The sequence below is a fragment of the Oncorhynchus clarkii genome, unplaced genomic scaffold (genome assembly GCF_045791955.1).
Source record: "Oncorhynchus clarkii lewisi isolate Uvic-CL-2024 unplaced genomic scaffold, UVic_Ocla_1.0 unplaced_contig_617_pilon_pilon, whole genome shotgun sequence".
Taxonomy (NCBI): Eukaryota; Metazoa; Chordata; class Actinopteri; order Salmoniformes; family Salmonidae; genus Oncorhynchus; species Oncorhynchus clarkii.
Window position 1 is genome coordinate 61,149 of NW_027260883.1, and position 12,286 is coordinate 73,434.

Genomic DNA, 12,286 nt, shown 5'->3' on the forward strand with positions numbered 1-12,286 from the left:
CAATTTCTACAAGTATGTTATTCAAATCTTACAAATGATCTCTCAGCATATAACATTTGAATTTATTAGTTCATGAAACACTTTGCCAAATGCACAGCAGAATACAAAAACAGGCACATCTTCGTTAAAGCCACAACTATAAAATGTACTGATACACATTTACACACTCCCATTTTTATATTACAGTACAAATACATATTGAAGAGGTGAATAGTGTTTCAGCACTCTTCAAAGGGATCCATAATGAACCTCACTCCAGGTCCCAAGAGGGAATTGATCCGCAGATTTCTGGTCATTGACTTTTAGTAGCAATTTGAGGGGTCATATTCATTAGGGCACACCGTAGCAAAACGTTCTGCAATGGCATAAGAGAAAAAACTAGCCTTCTAATTCGACACTCTCAGGTAGTCAGTCCGTCCTTGTGTCAGATTTCTTCCATTCGGTACCTAATGGATTGCTTTCATACGGTCATCAAGCCTCAAATTGGGCGACCTGAATGTCCTTAAACCCCCTATTTGAGAAACACCAGTGCACTTCTCTCTAGTTCAAGGGAAGTCCTCTGCTAGGTATTGCAGAGTGTTCTTGGGAAGGCCCAGGTGAATGGCATCCAGGTAGTGGAGGAACCTAATGTGGGGGGGAGAAAGACATTTTCAAACTTTAGTCAAATTGTTTAGATAAGTGACATACTGTAGCTGGCATACTGGCATACTGTAGCATGTTCCTAAATGGCCTTCAGTGCAGCACACAGGGTTACTAGAATACATTACCAACTGTAAATCCATCTGGATAAGAGCATCTGCTAAATTACTAAAAAGTGATGTAAATGCGTATACAGTTGAAGTCAGACGTTTACATACACTTTAGCCAAATACATTTAAACTCAGTTTCACAATTCCTGACATTTAATCCTAGTAAAAATTCTCTGTCGTAGGTCAGTTAGGATCACCACATTATTTTAAGAATGTGAAATGTCAGAACAATAGAAAAGATAATGATTTATTTCAGCTTTTATTTCTTTCATTACATTCCCATTGGGTCAGAAGTTTACATACACTCAATTAGTATTTGGTAGCATTGCCTTTAAATTGTTTAACTTGGGTCAAACGTTTCAGGTAGCCTTCCACAAGCTTCCCACAATAAGTTGGGTGAATTTTGGCCCATTCCTCCTGACAGAGCTGGTGTAACTGAGTCAGGTTTGTAGGCCTCCTTGCTCGCACGCTTTTTCAGTTCTGCCCACACATTTTCTATGGGATTGAGTTCAGGACTTTGTGATGGCCACTCCAATACCTTTACTTTGTTGTCCTTAAGTCATTTTGCCACAACTTCGAAAGTATGCTTGGAGTCATTGTCCATTTGGAAGAACCATTTGCGACCAAGCTTTAACTTCCTGACTGATGTCTTGAGATGCTGCTTCAATATATCCACATAATTTTCCTGCCTCATGATGCCATCTATTTTGTGAAGTGCACCAGTCCCTCTTGCATCAAAGCACCCCCACAACATGATGGTGCCACCCCCGTGCATCACGGTTGGGATGGTGTTCTTCGGCTTGCAAACCTCCCCCTTTTTCCTCCAAACTTAAATGGTCATTATGGTCAAACAGTTCTATTTTTGTTTCATCAGACCAGAGGACATTTCTCCAAAAAGTACCATCTTTGTCCCCATGTGCAGTCGCTGAGCGGCCTTTCAGGTTATGTTGATATAGGACTCGTTTTACTGTGGATACTTTTGTACCTGTTTCCTCCAGCATCTTCACAAGGTCCTTTGCTGTTGTTCTGGGATTGATTTGCACTTTTTGCACCAAAGTACATTCATCTCTAGGAGACAGAACGCATCTCCTTCCTGAGCGGTATGACGGCGGCGTGGTCCCATGGTGTTTATACTTGCGTACTATTGTTTGTACAGATGAACGTGGTACCTTCAGGCATTTGGAAATTGCTCCCAAGGATGAACCAGACTTGGAGGTCTCCAATTTTTTGTTTGATTTCTTTTGATTTTCCCATGATGTCAAGCAAAGAGGCACTGAGTTTGAAGGTAGGCCTTGAAATACATCCACAGGAAAACCTCAAATTGACTCAAATGACGTCAATTAGCCTATCAGAAGCTTCTAAAGCCATGACATCATTTTTGGGAATTTTCCAAGCTGTTTAAAGGCACAGTCAACTTAGTGTATGTAAACTTCTGACCCACTGGAATTATGATACAGTGAATTATAAGTGAAATAATCTGTATGTAAACAATTATTGGAAAAATTACTTGTGTCATGCACAAAGTAGATGTCCTAACCAACTTGCCAAAACTATAGTTTGTTAACAAGACATTTGTGGAGTGGTTTAAAAACAAGTTTTATTGACTCCAACCTAAGTGTATGTAAATGTCCGACTTCAACTGTATATTTATCCTATACACAACCTCACACCACAGACTTATCGACACGAGCTACAGAGAAAGCCATTCTGGGGGTGATTAGAAATGCACTAACCCACCACATAGACTAACATTTTACTTAAATTTTATTTTATTTTAATTTAACTAGACAAGTCCGTTAAGAAGAAATTCTTATTTACAATGACGGCCTACCCCGGACGATGCTGGGCCAATTGTGGGACTCCCAATCACGGCCAGATGTGATACGGCCTGGATTTGAACCAGGGATTGTAGTGACAACTCTTCCACTGAGATGCAGTGCCTTAGACCGCTGCGCCACTCGGGAGCCCCAAACAGATATCCTTCTACCCATTTCCACCCTCAGCTTAAACTACACGTAAGCGGTGCCACCGGGTACAATAGCAAACCCAAAGCACACAACCTTTCTTGTTGAGACTACATCTGTCCATCTATCATCCATCTCAAACTAAATGATTACAGTATTTTGTCAAGGTATCTGGATAAATTATTTTGAAGTGTGCGACAGCAGCTGGAGTTGTTCTCAGGAATCTAGATCTAATGGGAAAGCTTCCAATTCTTTGAGTGAGCATGAAGATAAGTGACCTCACTGACCTGTGGGTTTCTATGGAATTAACTAACAACTAGATTAAAATAACTACTGTCATTCTGAAACATACCTCAGACCCACAGCCTAGGGTATGAAACAGAAGTGAGGATGGAAACATGCATCACCGTCAATAATGGCTGATCCCTGGCTCCAACCCCACCCTCAGGGGTGTGATAAGCAAAAAACAAATATCCAATTCGTTATGGTAGAGTGGCCAGACTGAAGCCACTCCTCAGTAAAAAGGCACACGACGGCCTGCTATGAGTTTGCCAAAAGCTTCTAATAGACTCTCACACCATGAGACAAGATTCTCTGGTCTGATGAAACCAAGATTGAACTCTTTGGCCTGAATGCCAAGCGTCTGGAGGAAACCTGGCACCATCCCTACGGTGAAGCATGGTGGCAGCAGCATCATGCTGTGGAGATGTTTTTCACCGGCAGGGACTGGGAGACTAGTCAGGATCAAGGCAAAGATGAACGGAGCAAAAAACAGAGAGAGATCCTTGATGAAAACCTGCTCCAGAGCGCTCATGACCTCAGACTGTGGCGAAGGTTCACCTTTCAACAGGACAACAACCCTAAGCATCCAGCCAAGACAATGCAAGAGTGGCTTCAGGACAAGTCTCTGAATGTCCTTGAGTGGCCCAGCCAGAGCCCAGACTTGAACCCGATCGAACATCTCTGGAGAGACCTGAAAATAGCTGTGCAGGAACACTCCCCATCCAACCTGACAAAGCTTGAGAGGATCTGCAGAGAATAAATGGGAGAAACTCCCCAAACACAGGTGTGCCAAGCATGTAGTGTCATACCCAAGAAGACATGAGGCTGTAATCTCTGCCATAAGGTTATTGAACAAGGTACTGAGTGAAGGGTCTGAATACTTATGTAAAGGTGTATTTATTTGTATACATTTGTAAAACAAAATGTTTTGCTTGATCATTATGGGGTATTGTGTGTAGATTGATGAGGGGAAAATATTTTTTCATACATTTTAGAATAAGGCTGTAACCTAACAAAATGTGGGAAAAATCAAGGTGTCTGAATACCTTCCCAAAGGCATTGTATAAATATCAATGATTTAATAGTATTGGTTAGGCTGTCTTGTACACAGTATACAGACAAAAACTAAAAAGTATGTAATTATCAATCTATACTGAATGGAGAGCAGCTTGGTCTCTAGATATCAATCTATACTGAATGGAGAGCAGCTTGGTCTCTAGATATCAATCTATACTGAATGGAGAGCAGCTTGGTCTCTAGATATCAATCTATACTGAATGGAGAGCAGTTTGGTCTCTAGATATCAATCTATACTGAATGGAGAGCAGCTTGGTCTCTAGATATCAATCTATACTGAATGGAGAGCAGCTTGGTCTCTAGATATCAATCTATACTGAATGGAGAGCAGCTTGGTCTCTAGACATCAATCTATACTGAATGGAGAGCAGTTTGGTCTCTAGATATCAATCTATACTGAATGGAGAGCAGCTTGGTCTCTAGATATCAATCTATACTGAATGGAGAGCAGTTTGGTCTCTAGATATCAATCTATACTGAATGGAGAGCAGTTTGGTCTCTAGATATCAATCTATACTGAATGGAGAGCAGCTTGGTCTCTATATATCAATCTATACTGAATGGAGAGCAGCTTGGTCTCTAGATATCAATCTATACTGAATGGAGAGCAGCTTGGTCTCTAGATATCAATCTATACAGAATGAGACAGATTTGAGGTGGTTCAAAGCTGGGTGTCCCCCTAAAACCCTGTTTAACTCTGATCCTGATTTCCACATCCACAACCTAACCTCTCACCTCCATTTAACCTTACCCCTGACCTCCGCACCTATAACCCCTGACCTCTCACCTGCGTTTAACCTTGAACTGCTCCTTGAGCGTCTCTGATCGGCAGATGGTCCGTAGGAAGGGAAGGAAGTCCAGGGCTGCAGCAGGTCTGTTACCCAGCGTCCCTGCCACTTGCCTGGGTAGAATGTCCATCACCTCCCTCCTCTTCTGGAGAACTCTGGAGGAACAACAGCAGCAAACAGGATAGGTTAGATTCCTTAAAATGCACTTTGTGACGACTTCTGATTCTGACTTCTGATGAAGGGGCGTAATACATAAATACATATATCTACCAAATTAAACTTTTCTTTGAGATGTTGAATACTAAAATTCTACTCACTGATCAAATAATGAATTAATACATGAATACAATAATTTACATATAAATTATAAACTCAGTAAGTGAAGGACAAACAGACAAGACGACTCACTTTGGTTCACAGGGGCTGTCCTGGGTGAGTCTGAAGCCCCGTCTGTGCGAGGCCACAGGGAGTGTGAGCTCGTTCACAGCCTCCTTCCCCAGTTCCCCCTCTAGACCCTGAGCTGTACCCCACGCCTCCTCCACCCCAGCCCTGCACCTCTGGAAGCTCAGAGCCTCCACAGCAGCCTGGATCTCCCCCGCTCTCTCCCCCTCTACCCAGCTCCCTCCATGGCACTCCTCCCCGGGCTCGTCATTCATCCCGTCTTTAATCTCGGCTCTCAGGCCGAATGTCCTGTGTGTGTATCTGGCGCCACCTACAGGTGAGGTGTGGCGGCAAAGGGAGGAGTCCAGGAGAGACATGTGGTCGAGGAACTCTGCCAGAGAGCCCAGGCAGTGGGACACAGGCTCACTCTTCATCCTCTGCTCCGGGGTGAGCGGCACCCTCATCCTCATAGGGGGAGGGGCCTTCTCCTTTACCTCTTCCTCTCTGGCCTTCACAGATTCTAGTTCAACCTTGTTGCTGGTAGAATCGTCCTGACTGTCCTCCCCTTCCGTCTGTGTCTGAGGGGGGTTGGGAGGTGGTTTAGTGTGGAGGGAGAGGAAGGCGTCGTCGGAATCAGAGTCTGAGTGAAAGGGGTCCAGGTTCTCTCGGGTACCCAGCTGCTTCTTCTTCTTCTTCATTCTAGAGGACACCTTCACCGGGCTCCCGTCTGTCTCTGACCCCTCTGCCACCTGCTGGACCTTGGGGTGGGGCAGTGGATCAACCTCAGTCTGAAGTGGTAGTGGTGGATCAATCTCTGGCTTTATACTATTCATACTAGTGGCTACTTCCTGTGGATCAGCGCTGGACTCTTCCTGTGTCCGGTTGCTCACTTCCTGTGGCCGCCTGTGGGTTGTGACAGTGAAATGTGTGGTGGGTAGGGGAAGCAGGGCCTCCATGTTGGAGTAGAGCAGGTCCATTCCTCTCCTCTTGCTGGTGGTCAGCAGCTCCCAGCAACCTGGCTCCACTGTGGACTGGCTCTGAGGAGACAATAGATTGTGGTTAACCTTCAATACTTCCACACTAACTTACAGATAATAAAGTGACTGAGAAGGTGGTTTGACATAGGGATTGTAATTATGTGAGATCATACCACAAGAGACCGGTCAAAAATGATCTCGAGTGTCCTCTTAAGACAACAAGGAGGAAAGAGATGGACTTTTGACAACCAACCTTGAACAGATCCTGCATTTCCCTCTCTGGCTCTATGTTCAGCAGCCCCAGCATGCTCTCTGTGCAGCCTGTGTCACAGGGGGGCAGGGGTCCTGCTGGGGTCACCCCCTCACTCACCACAGAGCCACCTGCAGTTTCCTCTGTCTTTGGCTGGAGTTGTGTCACTGAATATGCAACATAAAAACAAAATTTATCACCATCAGTATTAATTGGCAATGTTGTTTATACAGTTATTTAGTGAACATTACTCTGTCCTCACCTGTGGGGGCTGAGTCTGGGAGGGGACGGGATAGCTTCCGCCCCCCTGTGGAGCGGCTCCAGAACTGCAGGTGCAGAAGGCTCTGGCGGATGTCACAACCGTTCAGGTGGAGCAGAGAGGAGACGTCGCGGGCGTCCGTACGCATGTTCTCAGCCAGGCACAGCAGCTGCAGGTAGCTCCCCACCTTCACCTGTATAGGAGAAAGAGAGGTGTTACAACCACACACACTCATGCACCTGTATGAAGGAGTTACACACTAACATACGCAAATGACAATACAAGTTTGCTATTATAAAATGAACATTCTTCCTGTGCAACTAGAAAGTATGCTTAAAATATACCTCCAACGTTACTCTGTTGAGTACATGACAACAAAACATCCAGCAAAAAAAAAAAAAGGGTTGTAGTTTATTGGTTCTCTTACCACTGAGGGGGTTTTGAAATGGATCTCCTCAAAGTAGCCATCAAACATGGTACTGAAGGTGGGATCTAGGAGAGAAACAGGTTCAACTCACAGTGCATGTCACCTTCTGGTCTGTGCTATTCATTTGACACAGTGTACAAACCTACAACCATGGACCACAACTTAGTCTTCCAACCATGAAATGTGGATTGCTCCCCCACTCACCACTGGTGGTGAGGATCACCGGTCTCTTGGTGGTGGTCATGAACGTTTTGATGGCAGCCAGGAACCCAGAGTCGTCATCAAAGACGACATCCACCTCCTCAAAGAGAATGAGTGACGTGGCTGTCTTCTTGCTCTGCTCTTCACTGGAGGAGTCCTTGGTGATGGCTGCTGCTGCTGGTCTGTTCTGAGGCTCTTCAGTCTTACTGGAACTCTCCTTGGCTTTACTGATCTTCTTGGGAACAGCTGGAAGAGAATAACACTGATATTTAGTTCTGACGTGTGTATGCAGACTAGACTAGGGTTTATGCAAAATAGTAACTGAAGGGAATAAAGCTTCCCTGCTGTGTTTAATTTAGGACCTAGACTGTTTAACACCGGACTGACAGAAACCTCAAGCTAGAGAGGAAGAAGGACTTCATTCTAACCGGTTGGTTGCTTCTGGTCTTGGCTGGCACTGGCAGGTTCCTTGTTGGTGGGACCAGGTCGGCCCGTTTTGAAGAATTTGGCCAGGGAGGTGGGGGCCAGGCCTCCCCTCGTGGCTCCACGGGGGGACTTCCTGGGGGAGGACACCACCCTTCGAGGAGAGTACACTTTCCCTGGGAGATGGACAGCAGAATCTTCACCTGTCAACCTGGATCTTTAAAAATCCTACTTTTCACATAACTCAAGAAACTGGCGGCAGGTAGCATAGCGGTTAAGACGGTTGGGCCAGTAACCGAAAGGTCGCTGGTTTGAATCCCAAGCCGACTAGGTGAACAACCTGTCTATGAGTCCTTGAGCAAGGTATTTGACTCAAATTGCTCCTGCAAGTCGCTCTGGATAAGAGCGTCCGCTAAATGACTAACATGTAAGTGTAAAATGAAACTGGCATGTAACCTGAAGATACCATAGATTTAGGCCAATGGGAGATGGTGCTCAGGTTTGTTACCCGTTTATCTCTTGTAGATTTTTATCAGTGTCAAACTATCTACTTTCTATCCAAACAGTCCTAAGAGATGATTTTGTTCAAAGAAACACTGGGCTGCAAGAAGAGAGGCAAACTTCTTCTAAACTTACGTGGTGAGGATCCAGGCCTGGCGGTGGAGCTACTGAAGTAGCACGGCTTATGGGCGTTGACCCCCTGGATGTCCACCTGGTGGGACTGGGTGGCCTCCCTCAGCTGGGACAGGATCTGACGGCCGCTCCGCTGGGACGACGCATTCACCTCAAACACCTGGAGAAGGATGACCGATTACACTTCCTGCCTTCAAAGTAGCATACATAGATAATATATTACACAGACAGTTAAGACAGATGTTAAAAGATTTGATGGCACCCGGCAGAATCCCACCCTGCATCCCTCTACTGGCTTGCCTCTAAAGCTAAGCAGGGTGGTCCTGGCCGATCCTGGATGGGAAACCAGATGCTGCTGGAAGTGGTGTCAGAAGACCAGTAGGAGCCACTCTTTCCTTTTCCTAGGTTAAATAAATAAATAAAATCCTCTGGTCTAAATATCCCAATGCCCCAGGGTGCAGTCTTTCGGATGGGACATTAAACAGGTGTTCTGACTCTCTGTGGTCACTAAAGATCCTATGGCACTTAACGAAAGAGTAGAGGTGTTAACCCTCGTGTCCTGACTAAATTCTCATACCATCATGGCCACCTAATCATGCCTAGTTTACAATTGGCTCAATAATCCCCCTCCTCTCCCCTAACTATTCCCCAGGTCATTGCTGTAAATTAGAATGTGTTCTTAGTCAACTTACTTGGTAAAATAAGGTACAAATATATGGACACTTCAAATCCAATTGTATGTCACATGCTTCGTAAACAACAGATGTAGACTAACAGTGAAATGCTAAGTTATGGGCCCTTCAACAATGCAGAGAGAAAAATAGAAAATTAATAGAAAGACAATAAGAAGGAATAAATACACAATGAGTACTGATAACTCGGCTATGTACACGGGGTACCAGTACCCAGACGATGTGCAGGGATACAATCAATGTTCCCTCAAATGTTTTTCGTCACAGAGCAAATTTCAGGTCTGCTGAGCGCAAACTTGAACATTTACAAAATGCTGTGCAACTTCCAGCGCATTTACTGTCAACACTGAGTAGGCTGTGGCTATTTGATCATAATGTAGGCCTACCAGAGTGTCCCACCACCAAAAAAATGCACCCCATAACATTTAAAATGGAAATAGCTGTTCTGTCATTCAGGCTACAGTAACAGCAAATGTGTGGTGTTCAATGTAGGCCTACATTCTATGAGACTTTTGAAAAAAACATGCAGGGCTTGACATTAACCTGTTTATCCACTTGTCCTTCAGATAAGGTGACTGAAACTGTTGTTTGATGCAAGAAACCACTTGGGAGCTTCGCGCGGGCTTAGAGGGAACAAGGTACCGTAACTGAGGTAAATAAACTCAGCAAAAAAAAGAAACGTCCCCTTTTCAGGACCCTGTCTTTCAAAGATAATTCATAAAAATACAAATAGCTTTGCAGATCTTCATTGTAAAGGGTATAAACACTGTTTCCCATGCTTGTTCAATGGATCATAAACAATTAATGAACACGCACATGTGGAAAGGTCGTTAAGACACTAACAGCTTACAGACAGTAGGCAATTAAGGTCATAGTTATGAAAACTTAAGACACTAAAGAGGTCTTTCTACTGACTCCGAAAAACACAAAAAGAAAGATGCCCAGGGTCCCTGCTCATCTGTGTGAACGTGCCGTAGGCATGCTGCAAGTAGGCATGAGGATAGCAGATGTGACCAGGGCAATAAATTGCAATGTCCATACTGTGAGACGCCTAAGACGGCGCTACAGGGAGACAGGACGGACAGCTGATCATCCTCGCAGTGGCAGACCACGTGTAACAACACCTGCACAGGATCAATACATCCAAACATCACACCTGGGGGACAGGTACAGGATGGTAACAACTGCCCGAGTTACACCAGGAACACACAATCAGTGCGCAGACTGTCCACAATAGGCTGAGAGAGGCTGGACTGAGGGCTTGTAGGCCTGTTGTAAGGCAGGTCCTCACCAGACATCATCGGCAACAACGTCACCTATGGGCACAAACCCACCGTCGCTGGACCAGACAGGACTGGCAAAAAGTGCTCTTCACTGACGAGTCGCGGTTTTGTCTCACCAGGGGTGATGGTCGGATTTGCGTTTATCGTCAAAGGAATGAGCGTTACACTGAACCCTGTACTCTGGAGCAGGATCGATTTGGAGGTGGAGGGTCTGTCATGGTCTGGGACGGTGTGTCACAGCATCATCGGACTGAGCTTGTTGTCATTGCAGGCAATCTCAACGCTGTGCGTTACGGGGAAGACATCCTCCTCCCTTATGTGGTACCTTTCCTGCAGGCTCATCCTGACATGACCCTCCAGCATGACAATGCCACCAGCCATACTGCTCGTTCTGTGCGTGATTTCCTGCAAGACAGGAACGTCAGTGTTCTCGCATGGCCAGCGAAGAGCCCAATCTCAATCCCATTGAGCACGCCTGGGACCTGTTGGATCAGAGGGTGAGGGCTAGGGCCATTCCCCCCAGAAATGTCTGGGAACTTGCAGGTGCCTTGGGGGAAGAGTGGGGTAACATCTCACAGCAAGAACTGGCAAATGTGGTGCAGTCCATGAGGAGGAGATGCACTGCAGTATTTAATGCAGCTGGTGGCCACACCAGATACCGACTGTTACTTTTGATTTTGACCCCCCCTTTGTTCAGGGACACATATTCCATTTTTGTTAGTCACATGTCTGTGGAACTTGTTCAGTTTATGTCTCAGTTGTTGAATCTTGTTATGTTCATACAAATATTTACACATGTTAAGTTTGCTGAAAATAAAATGCAGCAGACAGTGAGAGGACATTTATTTTTTTGCTGAGTTTATGTAGATATGGGCAAAGTGACAAGGCAACAAGATCGATAAACAGTAGCAGCAGAGCATGTGATGAGTCAAAAGAGTTAGTGCACTTATTTGGAGCGTGTAAATTATCTAGAAAAATGTAATTAAAGAGCAGCAGTAAAATAACAATAGCGAGACTATATACAGGGGGTAACGGACAGAGTCAATGTGCAGGGGCACCGGTTAGTCGAGGTAATATGTACATATTAGTCGAAGTAATATGTACATGTAGGTAGAGTTATTAAAGTGACTATGCATAGATAATAACAGAGAATAGCAGCGGTGTAAAAGAGGGGGTGGGCAGCCATTTGATTAGATGTTCAGGAATCTTATGGCTTGGGGGTAGAAGCTGTTTAGAAGCCTCTTGAACTTATACTTGGCGCTCCAATACCGCTTGCCGTGTGGTAGCAGAGAGAACAGTCTAAGACTAGGGTGGCTGGAGTCTGACCATTTTTAGGGCCTTCCTCTGACATCGCCTGGTATAGAGGTCCTGGATGGCAGGAAGCTTGGCCCCAGTGATGTACTGGGCCATACGCACTACCCTCTGTAGTGCATTGCAGTCGGAGGCTGAGCAGTTGCCATACCAGGCAGTGATGCAACCAGTCAAGATGCCCTCGATGGTGCAGAAGTAAAGAGCTACTTCCTGTGCTTGACCCTCCTATGTTGAACATAATAAATGGCTCTCTATCCACCGGATGTGTACCAAACTCACTAAAAGTGGCAGTAATAAAGCCTCTTGACCCAGAAAATGTAAAAAACAAAATTGGTCTATATCGAATCTCCCATTCTTCTCAAACATTTTTGAAAAAGCTGTTGCACAGCAACTCACTGCCTTCCTGAAGATAAATAATGAATACAAAATGTATCAGTCTGGTTTCAGAGTTCGTCAAGGTTCTGTTTTAAGACCACTATTGTTTTCAGTATATATATATATATATATATACAGTGCCTTGCGAAAGTATTCGGCCCCCTTGAACTTTGCGACCTTTTGCCACATTTCAGGCTTCAAACATAAAGATATA

At 45.0% G+C, this 12,286-nt stretch overlaps 1 protein-coding gene across 1 annotated transcript in view; it reads right to left on the reverse strand.

Moving 5' to 3' along the window:
- Positions 1 to 12,286, reverse strand: part of LOC139402067 (ATPase family AAA domain-containing protein 5-like) — a 24,843-nt gene continuing 12,557 nt past the window's right edge. The window contains exons 14-22 of the mRNA XM_071146160.1: positions 8,415 to 8,571; positions 7,784 to 7,954; positions 7,359 to 7,601; positions 7,155 to 7,219; positions 6,731 to 6,920; positions 6,472 to 6,635; positions 5,269 to 6,278; positions 4,860 to 5,015; positions 1 to 624 (exon numbers count right to left, since the gene is read on the reverse strand). Coding sequence (XP_071002261.1) covers positions 546 to 624; positions 4,860 to 5,015; positions 5,269 to 6,278; positions 6,472 to 6,635; positions 6,731 to 6,920; positions 7,155 to 7,219; positions 7,359 to 7,601; positions 7,784 to 7,954; positions 8,415 to 8,571 — 2,235 coding nt within the window. The 3' untranslated portion in view covers positions 1 to 545. The remainder of the gene's footprint in view (positions 625 to 4,859; positions 5,016 to 5,268; positions 6,279 to 6,471; positions 6,636 to 6,730; positions 6,921 to 7,154; positions 7,220 to 7,358; positions 7,602 to 7,783; positions 7,955 to 8,414; positions 8,572 to 12,286) is intronic.